The sequence below is a fragment of the Squalius cephalus genome, assembly GCF_949319135.1.
Source record: "Squalius cephalus genome assembly, chromosome: 14".
NCBI classification, from domain to species: domain Eukaryota; kingdom Metazoa; phylum Chordata; class Actinopteri; order Cypriniformes; family Leuciscidae; genus Squalius; species Squalius cephalus.
Window position 1 is genome coordinate 5,299,395 of NC_137135.1, and position 17,296 is coordinate 5,316,690.

At 39.8% G+C, this 17,296-nt stretch overlaps 1 protein-coding gene across 1 annotated transcript; it reads left to right on the forward strand.

Moving 5' to 3' along the window:
• Positions 1–290: 290 nt before the first annotated feature.
• LOC307170693 (sialidase-3-like) lies at positions 291–12,809 on the forward strand. The gene is made up of 3 exons (XM_079891912.1): positions 291–372; positions 9,696–9,962; positions 10,076–12,809. The coding sequence occupies exons 2-3, from the start codon at positions 9,711–9,713 to the stop codon at positions 11,087–11,089; spliced, it is 1,266 nt and encodes a 421-aa protein (XP_079748038.1). The 5' UTR covers positions 291–372; positions 9,696–9,710; the 3' UTR covers positions 11,090–12,809.
• Positions 12,810–17,296: the final 4,487 nt, after the last annotated feature.

Here is a 17,296-nt window from a genome sequence, read left to right on the forward strand (position 1 = left end):
TGTGTGTGTGTGTGTGTGTGTGTGTGTGTGTGTGTGTGTGTGTGTGTGTGTGTGTGTGTGCGCGCAGGAGGGAGGGAAGGAGGGAAGGAGGGAGAGACAGATTTCAACAATCACCAGTCAGAGACTGCTCCGAACTAAGATAAAACAGCCAATATTTACTTTATTCTTATCATATTTCCCATAAGCTCAGGGACCTGTTCCAGGCTAAACATTCGGGGCTTAATCATTCGGGGCCCAGCGCCGCCCCTGGTTGATATATTATAATAAATACAGGATGCTCAGCATGATTTGGTCAGACCTGAGAAGAGTGTTTGTGGTGACACAACCCTGCTGTAAGAATCATTTGCTCCTGCTGCAGGAAACATCATTTCTGTGAGTATTGCTTCTTATAGTCTAATGGAGAATTATCAACAAGGACAGAAACCATGGAAGTAACCCATATAGGTTATGGTAAATAACAATTTAAGTATAAATTAGATAATAGTAACTGTAATAAGAACAATATAAAAAGTTTGTTGACAACCTTTAAGTTGGATTGAAAAAGCCTAGCCAGAAAGTTTGTAGTTTTAAAGTTTGAAGGTTTTCAGTTTTAAATAGTTTAAGTTTTAGTTTGTAGTTTTAAAATATAGATAAATAGATTTTGTTTAGAGATAGTTTAGAGTTTGAGTTTGAGTTTAGAGTTTGATTTTGAGTTTATGAATTTAAAATGTATGAGTTTATGAGTTTAGAGTTTATAAATTTACTAGTTTAGAGTTTGAGTTTATGAGTGTTTAAGTGTATGAGTGTTTGAGTTTATGACTTTTTCAGTTTAGAGTTTATGAGTTTATAAGTGTTTGAGTTTAGAGTTTATGAGTGTTTGAGTGTTTGAGTTTATGAGGTTTTGAGTTTAGAGTTTATAAGTGTTTGAGTTTATGAGTGTTTGAGTTTATGAGTTTTTGAGTTTAGAGTTTATGAGTTTATAAGTGTTTGAGTTTAGAGTGTATGAGTGTTTGAGTTTATGAGTTTAGAGTGTATGAGTGTTTGAGTTTATGAGTTTAGAGTTTATGAGTGTTTGAGTTTATGAGGTTTTGAGTTTAGAGTTTATAAGTGTTTGAGTTTATGAGTGTTTGAGTTTATGAATGTTTGAGTTTATGAATGTTTGAGTTTAGAGTTTGATTTTAAAGTTTGAGTTTATGAGTGTTTGAGTTTAGAGTTTAGAGTTTAAATTAGTCTTATTGGTTTAGAAATAGTACATAGAATGGAAGTTTAATTGAGCTTAACTGTGCATTGACACCGCCGGCGAGGTCGGCGAGGCGCTTCTTGGACGGTGAGAGCCGTACCGACCACATTAGTTCCCAAGCAAAATAGAGGAGAGGTTGATCATGTGAATTTGATAAGAAGGCGCGCAACACTATTTATAGGCAACATTTTTGCGCTAGAAAGCTTGTTTTTCAGCGGAGTCAGCGGACTTGAATGCAAATTAGATTAACACTTATCCATGAACACAAAAGTCACACTACAAAAATGGCTTTTTGTTAGCAAACAAAATATAGTCACTATAATTGTTAAGTTCTTCCCATTGATCAATTTCTTACTTTCAAATGTAAAAGATTCCATGAGGTTAACTATACCCTACTTGGTCAGTCTGCACAAATAACGATCAACATGCTTGTTTGCTTTGCGGCCCCTTTAAATAAAGTAAAAAAAAAAAGACCAAACATTCAATCTACGTCAGAGCATCCACAAATCTTTCTACGGCGTCGTCAGGTGGCGGTGTGAACGCACAGTAATGGGCTTCAGGGAGTTTAGATATGAATTTTTGACAGTTGGAGTTTGAAAAGTCTGAAAATTCCGTCAATGTGAGTCTATGGGAGTTTTTCCGAGTTTTGATCATCGTTTTTTAGGAAAACTGTAAGTCGGAACAGTTAGAAAAGATATAGCCCCTTACGAAAAAGAAGTTTATTCAAGTGTGCTTTTACTTTACGGTCAAAAGCAAAAAAAAAAAAAAAAAAAAACGTTTACTTTTACTCTACTTCTTTTAAACTAAAAACAAGAAAGTTCTTTCAGTCTACTTTTTATACTTCTCAAGAAATATACTTTATGTACTTCTCAGAAATATACTTAAAATTGCACTTATGTATACTTTACTTGTACTGACAGAAAGGTCTAAGTATATTTAGCCTACTTGTCCCTATCTTTTGATCGAGATATACTTTAAAGTATTCTAAGTATACTTGGTATGCAGTTGTGTTTAATCTTTTGATTGAGAGTAGCCTATTAAATATTTGTTTTCACATAGTTTTACATACTGTATTACATTGTTTGTTTGAAAATATTGATTTATAAAGAAAACACATATGTTCCTAATTCTGAGTATCTGAATTTTTGAGTAGGCTAGTTCACTGGTGGTGTACTTTGGAATTTACTTAGAAATTTCCGTCTATCAGTGTTTTCACAGTTATGCGGTAGGGGGCGCTATTACACATCTTCTGAAAGAGTACAGAATCTCCGGATCAAAACACAGGAGAAGAAGAAGCTGAAACAAGCGATATTAGATGTTCACACAAATGTAAAATAATGTTATCATCAACATTAAACAGCATATAAATCAAAACTGCCTAATGTTACCGAATGAAATGTCAACCCAGGACGAGCTAAAGGACTGTGGAGCTTCGAGGGTGTTGATGGACTCAATCTACTGCATCTATTTTAATCATCGTTCTGAATCCCATCCGGACGAAGTCTTTGACTAAAATGCAATTTTCTCAGCTTTTTGTTTAAAGTGTTGACTTTTTAAAAATAGATAAATAAATTTTCCCATATTCAAGTGTTGATAAAAAGGTTGTTTTTAAAATTAGTAGGTTAAAATTATACCTAAATAGGAACATAGTAGTATACTTAAAGTGCAAAAATAACTATAAAGCCCCTTTCACACAGAGATTCCGGAAAATACACGGATAATGTGTCCCGTTCATTCACACTGCCAGTGATTTTCCGGAATCTGTGAGTCTGTAAAAATCCCGTAAAGACATGTGACGTCAGGATGTCAGTGCGATGGCACGTGCGTAAAGCCTGTTTTATACTTCTGCGTCGAACTGCCGCCGTAGCTACGTCGTAGGCTGTGTGTAGCGCGCGTACCCTACGGCGTACCCTGACGTGCACCTCTCCAAAAATGTAACAACGCGTCAATTCTACGCGGACACAAGCGCGGTGATTGGTCTGCCAGAACCCCTCCCTCGGGGTTTCACATGCTCCCTAGGTGTGCGTCAACGCGGACAACGACACAGAAGTATAAATTAAAACCAACACGTTGCCTACGGCGTATAGGCTCCGGCGTAGGTCCGACGCAGAAGTATAATGAGGCCTTAAGGGCTGTCAAAATGGCTGAAAAGCTAAATTCGAATTTCTTTCTTAAAATATTAGCAACATTTGAATTATAATTCTAAAGACAATAGCCTAGTTAATGTTAAAGGAAAAAAAGAGTGTTGTATCGACTCCTATGCCCACAAGTGGGTGCAAGCGAGCGCAATAAACAAATATAAACCAAATCAAGCATCGCATCTTTTATGGGCTACGTGCACAAGCGTCGCGACGACCTTCCGCTATTGTCAGAAGTTGGCATATCAGTTTCCGGTTTACGACTGTCTTCATCGGCATCCGCTATAAACAAACAAGATGAGTGCTGCTGTTGTACGAAATAAAGAGATATAATGTGCGTGACACATCTAAGTTTCTAAGAACTGTAGGTGGATCTAACGGCCGTTTCACACATACTCCGTGTGCAGTGTGTGTGCAGTGTGTTTGCAGTGTGTGTGTGCGGCGCAGGAGCGGCACGCGCTATAGTGCTTCACATATGATGCGTGTGCAGTGAATAACTGATTCACGGCTGTACCACAAACACTTACTATTTTTATTTAAAATCCAGAAGTTACGCTGCAACTTTTATTTAAAAAAAGTTTTGTCAGCATTGCGATTCTCTTTGTACACATACACACTCTTTAATGGACGCATGCACGTTTAAGCACAATTTAAACAACATAGGGCTATTATTCCATGCATTACTTATATTAAGTTGCTCAAGCAAGTGGCCAAATATTTAACTGTAAATTGACAAAAACTGCCGACTCTCATGCCTTTTCTTTTCCATTTAAATTTTAATATAATAAATCTTGCATGTCACAAAGAACTTGTTTTTCCACCTCCACGAATGAGACGAGTGTTGTTCATTATGTCGCCTTGTTGAAGTAAATTGTAGTTTACCTTGCTTTACCCCGGTCCTCTAAAAGTAAAAAGATGACTGTGAAAAATAATAGTAGGCCTTTATAATTAAATGCATTTATGGTGAGATTACTACATTTTATTTAATTAAACGCATTCATGGTGAAATTACTACATTTTCAGGTCAATCTTTGTTCATTTTGACCACGAAACATGCGCTGTCACTTTAATTCAGCGTTTGTAGACTCGGTGCGGAAACGATCTCTGCACTTCTGTATACTTGCCGCAGCTGGAACGGATCGACGGACTGCAACCGCGTGCAGTGTGAAAGCTCTGACCTGTTAGCATGGGTGCGTATAAGGAGCACTGCTGTGTGCCACTTTGCTCTGCTTCAAGTCGCTAACAGCCATTTGAGCTTCAATTTCGCAGCACGAAATAGACATTTTGGGCGACGCGCAAGTAGACCGGAAACAGATATGCCGACTTCTGGCGTCAGCGGAGGTTCGTTACTACGCTTGTGCACAGAGGCTATTGAAATGAAATGACATTCACTTTTTAAAGTGCATTAACTTTTCAAACAATTGTTCTTAAATAAAATATAATTTCCTTAATGACAATGTGCATGCAAGGACAATTAGACTACAATAGTGCATAAAACTGTGTTCGAGCATCAGTAACCTGAGAAAACACACTTCAACAGACAGCCTAATGAACTACATGAACACAAAATAGCAAACTGCCATTCAGAAACACTCAGAAACACTCAGAAACACTCCGTCTTGTGTCCAGATGACTAGGAGAAAAAGTTCTATCCTACACAATTATCCACTAACATTCGCATATTTTTCCACTCAGAAGCTTATTTTACGCACTGAATTGCGTGCTAAATTAATAAAAAATTACTGGTAAAAAAACATTTGGATCGATATTTTTATGTGAGGATCGATCCTTTTCAATACCACGTCAGTATCGAAAGTATCGATACTTCAGGATCAATCCACCCACCCCTATTGCTCAATGAACAAAACAACATGCTTAAGAGCGTTAATATACGCAGTTATTCACAACCTAACCAAAATCCCTACTCTTCTGCACAATAGTAACGATCAAAACTTGAACATAATACAAACTCTTTCAAATGTCAAACATAACTGAACATTAAACATTAACAGATGTTTCCCTTTACTCAAAAACAATAACAATAATTTCAATATTTACTCTCCATTTCCAGCCATGTGCAAAGCATGCTGGGAACTAACAATGGTGTCTATAAATAAAACGGCATAATTGAACTAATTCTCTTAAAATAAATAGTTCCTCAATTCAAGCCTCAAAACTGTATGTTTTCTAGTGGTCGACCGATATATCGCCGAGGCCGATTTATCGGCCGATATGTGGAATTTTTTAGATATCAGCATCGGCCGATAAATCTTTCCGTTTGGCCGATATATTTCAAAACAGTTTGTGACTGTGCATTAGCGCTTTTTTCCACTGACGCGAACAGAGCAAGCATGAATGAACTGAATACACTCGCTCTGCTCCGCCCAGCACCGTAAAACAAGCCACTCAGAAGTAAAGCAGATTTCTGACAGACACAGTAAATGACCATTCGCATTCGCTTTCTAACCTGACGCTACATTGTGTTACACACAAAACACTCCGGCGTGCAGCAGAGTCTATTCAAACAGTACCGTGATATGTCAGATCCGCAGCCCAGCGGTAGCTCCAGTGGGGGTCACAGATGTGATGTAAACGAATTCAAACAAAACTGAAAACATTTTACCTCACAAACAGTCAAAAATCCTGTGACTGGCTGTTCCTCAGATACGCGCTTTGTTCTCGGGTTACATTTAAACTAGACGCTGTTTTCCAACGGACTCGCGTGCACGGAAAAGCTGGGTCGCGTGCATTACAGATCAGGTGGTCGCGTGAGGTGGATGAGAGGAGAACACTGTAATAATATTACGTTTGAAAATAAATCCTTGAAAATGTTATTCACTATCTACTGTATTTATTTATCCATGATTGGCGTAATATCGTGTGTAGTATACATTTTCATATGTTCATGTATGTCATGCAAATACATGTGACGGCTTGCAACGTTTTAAAGAAACAAACAAGCAAAACTAAACACATAAATCATTATTATTTAAATATACTTGTAAAACAAGTAAAACAACCAAAAAAGGTTGAACTATTTAAACTATTTAAAAGTAAATAGTGTAAATAAACTATGTGAGATTTATATTTAACTATGTTGTACATAAAATGTATGTAATTTCACATACTATTTTGTCATTAATTTATGAATATTGTTTCGATTGGTTCATTAATGATAAATGTTATTTGTAACCTGCAGTAAGCAGCAGTAATTATTTATGTGACTGAAAAAATGACTGTAAATATTAAAGCAGACAAGAAGCTGCACTAAAACTTTATTTATTGAAGTGTTACCTTACCTTTTTGTTTACATTTTCATTTCTTAGTAAATATTTTTTATTGCAAAAAGAATTTTGCATAAATAGTATGTACAATAAATGTTCATTTAGTTTCACCAATATTCATTTAGTTTCACCAATATTCATGTCTCTCATTTACTGTATTCACATGTATTGTATCGGCCTCATATCGGCCAATCGGCCAGATTGCTTTCTCAATATCGGCATCGGCATCGGCCATTAAACCCCTTAACGCCTGAATTTATATAGCTGTATATAAAAAAAAAATTTATGTGTGTTTTTGCCTTTAAGTAGATGGTAAATAATGTTGAGATTATCAATTTCACTTTTGCACAACAAATAAATAGAAATTTTGGTATGTTGCAAATTTGCGACAACAGGCATTTAGGGTAATTTTTACAAAATGGTAAAATTAATAAAACACATTTTCCCATCTCAGGTATGTAGATTTTATTCATGGCACAAAGTTGTTAGAACTTATAAACTTTAATTGACAAATTAATGAATCTTGACAACAGCAAGAAACAAAACACTCTCCTACTCCCTAACATTGACAGTAGTTTTTATACATTCCATGTTACACTCTGTTTAACTCTTTCCTTGTTTCTCCAGTGCATACATTATATATTCTTATAGTGTTATATCCTAACATGCTATTTTTTGTGGAAAAAAAAAAAAAAAAAAAAAAAAAAAACCTTTTTTTTTGTCTGAAACCATCTAAATACAGCATTATTATAATATGTAGCCATTAGCCCAATCCAGCCGTTATGGACCAATGTCGCAAATTTGCTACAAACCGAAATCTACAAAGTACGTAAAAAATATTCGTCACATGAAGTCTATATGAATAACATATTTTTATCTTAGCACAACTTAACTCATTTTGGGCAATTTCTCCACATTTGCGACCTTGATATGCGGATTTTGCAAACCAAAATATTAGCTTCGGTGAACCGGATGTAGTTCCCACTCCGACCGCTCCTACGAGAAACCAGTGCGTGCAAAATGTTCCTGTATCGAATGTGCACAAACAGGCATTGGGGGAAAACACACGCGATCTCGCCTGCAGTCTGAATGGAAGGGGTTTGTTGCAAATTCGCGACAGTGGGCGTTAAGGGGTTAAAAATCCCATATCGGTCGACCACTAATGTTTTCTTTTAAAAAAATAGGAAAATGTATCTCTTGGTTTTATTAGTGAAATGCTTTCAATATTTTCTATAGTACAACACTAAACCACAATTTTCTTAATAAAATATACACAATATTCTAATGAAAAGGACAATACCCATGATTATTTTTTTTTTACAGTGTAAGCCAGTTGCTAGACTTTGCTAGTGAGAGATATTTGAGGAATAAAGCTACTAATTTTCCCAGTTCAACAGACAAGGCTTAAGCTAGTCCCAGACTAAAATGCATTTTTCTTTTGTAAGCTTTTTCACGTTAGGACTTATATATGAAGCCCATGAGAACTGTGGGGAGTCAACCCACAGCCGCTCCGCTGCCCTGCTGAAAATGTGACGCAGAAACGCTTAATGTCAGATTACGTCCATAATAATTTGACCTTTGGTTCGATTTTTTGACCGTTTTCAGTGGTTATGAGGAGCAATATGAGAGAGAAATTTGGTGATCGTTGTTTAGGTACATTAAACCACGTACATATCATATTGTCAACATGGTACTTATGAAGCAGAATAGTGGGTCATATGTCTAATGCTTTTTGAAAACTTAAGGCTTTCTTCTTCATAAAGATGTAACCTGTTGTATCACTCTGTTGTAGGGTTCTAAATAAACTGATCAGGTTGAATGGGCACAGTATAGTTAAAGGGATAGTTCACCCAAAAATTAAAATTATGTCATTAATGACTCACCCTCATGTCGTTCCAAGCCCGTAAGACCTCCGTTCATCTTCGGAACACAGTTTAAGATATTTTAGATTTAGTCCGAGAGCTTTCTGTCCCTCCATTGAAAGTCAATGGACGGCATACTGTCCATGTCCAGAATGGCAATACAGACATCATCAAAGTAGTCCATGTGACATCAGTGGCTCGATCTTAAGTTTATCAAGCGACGAGAATACTTTTTGTGCGCAAAAATTAAACAAAAATAACGACTTTATTCCACTATTCATTTCCTTCTCTCTGGTCTCAAGCTATTTCATGTAGTGTAACTGCGTAGCGCGTCTGCGTTGTACGTCACACGCATCACACATGACCAGCATCGGCCAATAGTGAGCCTACGTGTGACGTGGATAGTGAATAAATGAATAGTGGAATAAAGTCGTTATTTTTGTTTACTTTTTGCGCACAAAAAGTATTCTCGTCGCTTGATAAACTTAAGATCGAGCCACTGATGTCACATGGACTACTTTGATGATGTCTGTATTGCCTTTCTGGACGTGAACAGTATGCCGTCCATTGACTTTCAATGGAGGAACAGAAAGCTCTCGGACTAAATCTAAAATATCTTAAACTGTGTTCCGAAGATGAACGGAGGTCTTACGGGCTTGGAACGACATGAGGGTGAGTCATTAATGACATAATTTTCATTTCTGGGTGAACTAACCCTTTAAGTTAATGTTTCAGTTAATAGTTTTTCAGTCTTCAGTTGTTTTCAGTCATTTTTTCAGGGGTAGGCAACAGGAGCAGCATAGAGCGCCCTCTCGTGGCTGTAGATGGTAATGTTTTCTCTTGGTTCATGCCAGTCAGTATGAATTAATTTTGATATATAAGTCACACCTGACTATAAGTCGCAGGACCAGCCAAACTATGACAAAAAGTGCGACTTATAGTCCGGAAAACACGGCAATCTAAGCCCTGTCTGTGAAACCAAGCCTAAAAGGGTTATTGTATAAAAGTTTTGACCCCCTCAATGAAAGTCTTTTTTATCAAGCCAACATAGTTCTGAGAAAAGGTCTAAAATCATTTTTATTTGATTTGAGTTGGCATCTCAAGCAATGTAATTCATACATTCATACACGTGGCTGAAATGCACGGTGATACTGTTACTAATACTTCTACTATTTATTCTTTCTGTTTATAGGGCTAGAATTTTACAATGGATAACAATACATCTTCAATCAGCAATTCAATTCCTCTCGACAACATAACAACACCAAAAATATTATTCGCACAGGAGGCAGAAGTTAATAAAAAGCAGGTGACCTACAGAATTCCAGCTCTCATCTATATCTGTAAAGAACAAACCTACCTTGCCTTCGCTGAAAAGCGGAAAACTCCTGACGACGCTGATGCAGAAGTGCTTGTGATGAAAAGAGGATTGTGGAAGAATGACGAGAAGGAAGTTGAGGTACCAGACACGTTTAACCAAAATTGTAAAACATTTTTCATAACAGACAATTTTCTTCACAACTGAACTATTTCATAGATTCTTTTCACATGATGTCATGTTTTTTATTTCAGTGGGAAAGTGGTCATCTGGTGCTCAATTCAGCTCTTCTACTCCACCACCGCAGCATGAATCCATGTCCGGTCTATGAGAAAGATTCTGATACGCTCTTCCTGTTTTTTATTTGTATTCCCATTGGTGTCTCTGAAAATGATCAAAAATATGCAAGACAGAACCAGGCACAACTTTGTTACATAACCAGTAAAGACATTGGCAGAAACTGGAGTGATGTTACGAACTTGAAAGATGTGATCAGTGAAAAGGAGAAACACTGGGCCACCTTTGCTGTTGGACCAGGACATGGTGTTCAAATGGAGAACGGGAGACTGATTATCCCAGCATATGCGTATTATTTTGATTCCGAAAAGTGTTGTTCATCATGTTGTTCATCATGTTGTTCATCGTGTTGTTCATCGTGTTATTCATCATGTTGTTCATCATGTTGTTCCCTCGAATCACATGCATTTGCATTCTACAGTGATGATAAAGGAAGCACTTGGCATGTAGGAAAACAAATGGTAGATGAGTCTGGTGAGTGTCAGATGGCTGAGATCAAAGACGACACCCTGTACTGCAATGCTCGAAGTACATCTGGCCTCAGAGTCGAGGCTCTAAGCAAGGATCGTGGAGAATCTTTTAACAAGCTTACACCTGCACCGCTGACAGAGACTGGTGAGGGTTGCCAAGGCAGTGTGCTGAAAATGAATTTTCCTGATCAGAGTACATGGCTGCTCTATTCTCATCCATTTAGTGAATGCGAGAGAAAGGATCTCGAAATCTATGTGAATAAAGATGGGGAAAAAAATAATAAAATAAAATGGGAACCCATGCAGTGGATCAACGAAGGTCCAAGTGGATACTCAGATCTGGCAGAGTGTGGGGATCAAAAGTACTTTGCCTGTCTCTTTGAATGTGGTGAGAACAGTTATGTTGAAAAGATAAACTTCAAGCTTTCTGATATCAACAACACTACGAATTTACCAAGTTCAAGTTGCAAAAAAGAAAAAAGTTCATGTCTTTTAATATGATTTTCTTTTTTTCAGCTAGAGTTAATTAGTTTATTAATGAAAATGTCTGAATGTTTAAAAATGAAGTTGGAAATATATCAGTTTCTTAATTCAAATAGCAAATTATCATAACCAACCAAATATGCTTTTGTTATTTTAAGTGTATGCCAATAATTCTGAAATATTCCATTTTAAACCCTATGTATTCCATTCACCTGAATTATTTAATATGTAAACAGTAAACATATTTTCATTAGTTTAGCTATATTCTTTGGTAATTTACATATAATAATAATACACAATATTAATCTTTTACATTGTAATCCTTTTTATTTGTAATATTTGGCATATTTGTGTGCTGCTGCGCGTCCCTGTGTGTTTAATAAGCAGAGTCTATAAGCACACATTATTAACACGCTCTGTAAATACATTTTTTTACTTTAGACCAGGTTTCAGTTGGTCAATGGCTCAGTCTATTTCAGTTCCTCAAAATAGCAACACCAACAATGCACCAGAACACACCTCGTTTTCAGACCAGCACGCCCATGGCGCACAGATGGGCACAAATGCATTTGCTATTTATACAATGTGGCGCAGGACGTGAAAATGATAACTGCGTCGGGCTGAAACTAGCAAAACACAGTTGTGTCGTGCTTGGCGCTGCATTGCGTCGGGTGTATGATAGGGCCCATAGTGTACAGAAAAAGGAAAAAAAAAATCAGATTCCTCCTGTTTATGTTTTATCATAAAATCAACCATATTTTATCATATAATCAATCATTTCTTCTTTTGTTCATCATCATATAATCAGACATATTTGTATTAATGTTTCCTTTGATGATTTTGCTTCTCAAATACATACAGTATATATTGTATCAATGATGTATCTATATTTTTGACTTATGTTAACCTTTTGTTCTGATTATGTTCTACAGACATGGGCAAGTTTCCACTGATTCATGGAACAAGTTGTTTTTCTTTAACCCTCACATGAGGACATCATTTTCTGCAAAAACTACTTCCTGTTCAAAAACAAATTTTAGTTATTATACTTATTAGGTCCTATTTATCCCAAATAGCAAGAACAATTATAAAATGCACACCAGGCAAACTCTCGGGTCTCAGGAGGCTAGACAGTCCCGAATAGACTACTGGCTTGTTTCACAATCTGTTAGGAATTTCAATGTTTCTGTTAGTATTCTCCCCTCACCCATGACTGATCATAAAGCAACTCTTATCCAATCCCCTCTATCTTCAGTTATCTCTTCTTCAAGACCTAGAGCCTCTTACTGGAAGCTTAACTCTTCTTTGCTTAAGCATGATCAATTAAGGAAAAACATTTTATTTTTGATTGAATATTACTGGATCAAAGCACAAAAGGAAAATAAATACGGCCTCAATTGGGAACTATTATACCCATAGATATTAATTAGTATTACAACAGTATTGTTTAAACAAATGACCATAAGCAGAAAATGTCCATTCGGGTCGCTAAAGTAGTGCAAAACGTCCCCAGCAAAAAGGTTTTTCAAAGTCAGAACTCCAGCTGAACGCTCCGAACCGTGAGCCATCCAAACATCATTGTTCCACTGATTTTTCCAAAAAGTAGTATTGCTGGCAACGGAATGGGACTCTTGAAAAAAACAAAAATCAGTCTTGAATGATTTGGCATATAGAAACAAAGCCTTCCGTTTAGTAATGTCTCTTAGCCCCCTGTCATTGAGAGAAATAATAGAAATAGACATACAAAAATAACTCTTTTAACAACGAACAGCAGATACCCGTGCTTACTGAGGTTGACAACACATAAGCAGCTGACGACAAGGCCAAGTCAAGTGTGCTTATAGCCATCAATAGTCCTGCTCCACAACGAAAAGGTAGAGCTCAAAAAAGCTCACTTGGAATGAGATGAACAGTTTGAACAGGCTTACATAGGGTTAATTTCAGAGCCCTCGATGAATGCACGGTGTCCGACAAATGCATCCTTTTCCCCTCCTTGCGGGCCTTTTCAACAGCCGGCCACAGCAACTTCCTCCTTACTCGGTCAAAAACAGTGAGATCCTCAGTAAAACGAAGACCGTTCACCTGCAGAAACTCTGGCGATTTCACCGCTCTCCACACACCATCCCTCATCACACGTGAGGAAAACTGAATAATGATCACACGCGGCCTTGAGGTATTCGGAAGCCTCTTCCCAATGCGGGGGACAAAGTCGATCTTATCTGGAAGAGTTTTGCTCTCCTCTGGAAAGATGGCCGCACAAATGCGGATAGATTCGGTTCTGGCATTTTCCTTTTCCTTTTCAGGTACTCCATGCAAACGCAGGTTCCAGCGGCGAGAGTACCTCTCCAAGTCTGCAATTCTTATTTCGCAGAGCTCCATCTTCTTTTCTTTAGTATTTGGGCCCTGTCCCAAATCGCGCACTTCATGTGGACTTTCGGTCTCGTGGACTTGAATTGCGCGTGCTCGCCGAGTCTACGAGTCCGTAGACCGTCCCATTCAGCATTTTAACGCTCTGAAGTGTGCTCAGCAGCGCCCCCTTTGTACCCTTGAAGCGGTCTTCCGCGAAGCCCGCATAGAAGCAGGCTTCACGCACTTTAACTACCCAGGAATCCTTGCGAAAGGCCAATCAGACAGCGGATGGGAGGAGATTTCGCTCAGGGATAATTGTTGACATGGCTGAGAAGAAAATATTACGGTTTTTATTACCTAGATGTATATTTTACTAGTTGTTACCTACAGTTTACAAACATTATGGTCATCGAGCAGTGGTTGTTGTCTCAAACATAATAATAGTGTGTTGAATAATACGATCACATTATAATTCATTAAATAAATAGAACCGAATGTCGGGGCTTTACTGAGTCATATGTAAACATAGTATGAATATTGAAACCTGTAAATTCATCTGAAACTCATGCACATTGTCATTATGTGTTAAAATTATAATCTTAGTTCAAATGGAACATTATGTATTGTTGTGCAGCTAGCTACAACTGTATACATCTGTCACAGGTCGGGGTGGAGCGCCAGCGGGCCGCCCACCCCTTCGCTTGCGTGCCGCCCCTGAGGAGCCGGCCGTGGGCACGAAGGAGACAGGCAGACACAGCATTCAAATAAATATACTCTTTATTAAATAATAAAAACAATGTTAAAAGTCTCTTCAGTTCAGGTTATCTCTTCATGTATCTCTTCGCATTTCTCAGCTCCTTCGCACAGAGAGAGGAATGGACATAATCCACAGCTTCCGTGTTCTCTTCAACGTTCTCTTCGCGTTTCTCAGCACCTTCGGACAGAGAGAGGAATGGACATAATCCACAGCTTCCGCATTCTCTTCAGCGCTCTCTTCGCGTTTCTCAGCACCCTCGGACAGAGAGAGGAATGGACATAATCCACAGCTTCCGCATTCTCTTCAGCGCTCTCCTCGCACCTCTCAGCACCTTCAGACAGAGAGAGGAATGGACATAATCCACAGCTTCCGCATTCTCTTCTTCAGCGCTCTCTTCGCGTTTCTCAGCACCTTCAGACAGAGAGAGGAATGGACATAATCCACAGCTTCCGCATTCTCTTCAGCGTTCTCTTCGCGTTTCTCAGCACCTTCGGACAGAGAGAGGAATGGACATAATCCACAGCTTCCGCATTCTCTTCAGCGTTCTCTTCGCGTTTCTCGGCACAGCATTAGCCGGCTCTTCACTGGGCTCAGGCAGAGAGAGGAATAGACACGTGTAACTCACAGCATTAGCAGGCTCTTCACTGGACTCAGACAGAGAGAGGAATAGACACGTGTAACTCACAGCATTAGCCGGCTCTTCACTGGACTCAGACAGAGGGAGGAATAAACACGTGTAACTCACAGCATTAGCAGGCTCTTCACTGGACTCAGACAGAGGGAGGAATAAGCACGTGTAACTCACAGCATTAGCAGGCTCTTCACTGGACTCAGACAGAGAGAGGAATAGACACGTGTAACTCACAGCATTAGCAGGCTCTTCACTGGACTCAGACAGAGAGAGGAATAGACACGTGTAACTCACAGCATTAGCAGGCTCTTCACTGGACTCAGACAGAGGGAGGAATAAACACGTGTAACTCACAGCACCAGCAGGCTCTTCACTGGACTCAGACAGAGAGAGGAATAGACACGTGTAACTCACAGCATTAGCAGGCTCTTCACTGGACTCAGACAGAGGGAGGAATAGACACGTGTAACTCACAGCATTAGCAGGCTCTTCACTGGACTCAGACAGAGAGAGGAATAAACACGTGTAACTCACAGCACCAGCAGGCTCTTCACTGGACTCAGACAGAGAGAGGAATAGACACGTGTAACTCACAGCATTAGCAGGCTCTTCACTGGACTCAGACAGAGGGAGGAATAAGCACGTGTAACTCACAGCATTAGCAGGCTCTTCACTGGACTCAGACAGAGAGAGGAATAAACACGTGTAACTCACAGCATTAGCAGGCTCTTCACTGGACTCAGACAGAGAGAGGAATAGACACGTGTAACTCACAGCATTAGCAGGCTCTTCACTGGACTCAGACAGAGAGAGGAATAGACACGTGTAACTCACAGCATTAGCAGGCTCTTCACTGGACTCAGACAGAGGGAGGAATAAACACGTGTAACTCACAGCACCAGCAGGCTCTTCACTGGACTCAGACAGAGAGAGGAATAGACACGTGTAACTCACAGCATTAGCAGGCTCTTCACTGGACTCAGACAGAGGGAGGAATAGACACGTGTAACTCACAGCATTAGCAGGCTCTTCACTGGACTCAGACAGAGAGAGGAATAAACACGTGTAACTCACAGCACCAGCAGGCTCTTCACTGGACTCAGACAGAGAGAGGAATAGACACGTGTAACTCACAGCATTAGCAGGCTCTTCACTGGACTCAGACAGAGGGAGGAATAAGCACGTGTAACTCACAGCATTAGCAGGCTCTTCACTGGACTCAGACAGAGAGAGGAATAAACACGTGTAACTCACAGCACCAGCAGGCTCTTCAAGCATTAGCAGGCTCTTCATTGAGCTCAGGCAGAGAGAGGAATGGACAGCTGTGATTGCGAGTGAACAGCAGAAACAAATCCCACACTCACATTTCCACCACACACTGCAAGGTTTCACTCGTGCTCATTTCCACAATAAAACTGCAACTCAACAGACCCACAGTGCACCAAGGCCTCCGCCCGCCATCCAGCCGAAGTTCTCTCTGGCTCTCTCATCTGTCTCTCTCATCTGTCTCTCTCGTCGTCTCTCTCGTCCTCTCTCTCCCGCGGCCTCCCGCCGCGACCGCGGCCACGGCCGCTCACGTGCTGCGCGCTCCACTCTCTCATCCTCCTTGTGTGTTTTATCCTCTCAAAAAGCGGGAGTGGCCTCAATCAGACGCTCAGAGTGAAGTCCCTACACCTGTCGCCAATCTGCCGTTTAGTTGTCATGACGACAAACACTCATACAGATCTGGAGCTGTTTGTCACCCCGTGACATACCCCCCCACCAATCCGCTCCAGTCCCTGGAGCGGGACGCCGAAGAAAAGGGGAGAAAAAAAAAAAAGGAGAGGAAAACAAAAAAAAGAAACAAAGCAAAAATAAACAAAAAAAAAGGGAAAAAAAACTGGTCGCCATACCTTCGGCCCACGGTTGCTCAACTCAGGGCGGCACCCTGCCGACTACGCCATTTTATGTCACAGGTCGGGGTGGAGCGCCAGCGGGCCGCCCACCCCTTCGCTTGCGTGCCGCCCCTGAGGAGCCGGCCGTGGGCACGAAGGAGACAGGCAGACACAGCATTCAAATAAATATACTCTTTATTAAATAATAAAAACAATGTTAAAAGTCTCTTCAGTTCAGGTTATCTCTTCATGTATCTCTTCGCATTTCTCAGCTCCTTCGCACAGAGAGAGGAATGGACATAATCCACAGCTTCCGTGTTCTCTTCAACGTTCTCTTCGCGTTTCTCAGCACCTTCGGACAGAGAGAGGAATGGACATAATCCACAGCTTCCGCATTCTCTTCAGCGCTCTCTTCGCGTTTCTCAGCACCCTCGGACAGAGAGAGGAATGGACATAATCCACAGCTTCCGCATTCTCTTCAGCGCTCTCCTCGCGCCTCTCAGCACCTTCAGACAGAGAGAGGAATGGACATAATCCACAGCTTCCGCATTCTCTTCTTCAGCGCTCTCTTCGCGTTTCTCAGCACCTTCAGACAGAGAGAGGAATGGACATAA

Coding starts and splice junctions, on each gene's coding strand:
- LOC307170693 (XM_079891912.1), top strand. CDS start 9,711: ATGGATAACAATACATCTTCAATCAGCAATTCAATTCCTCTCGACAAC. Junction 9,963..10,075: donor ATGACGAGAAGGAAGTTGAG/GTACCAGACACG, acceptor TTTTTATTTCAG/TGGGAAAGTGGTCATCTGGT.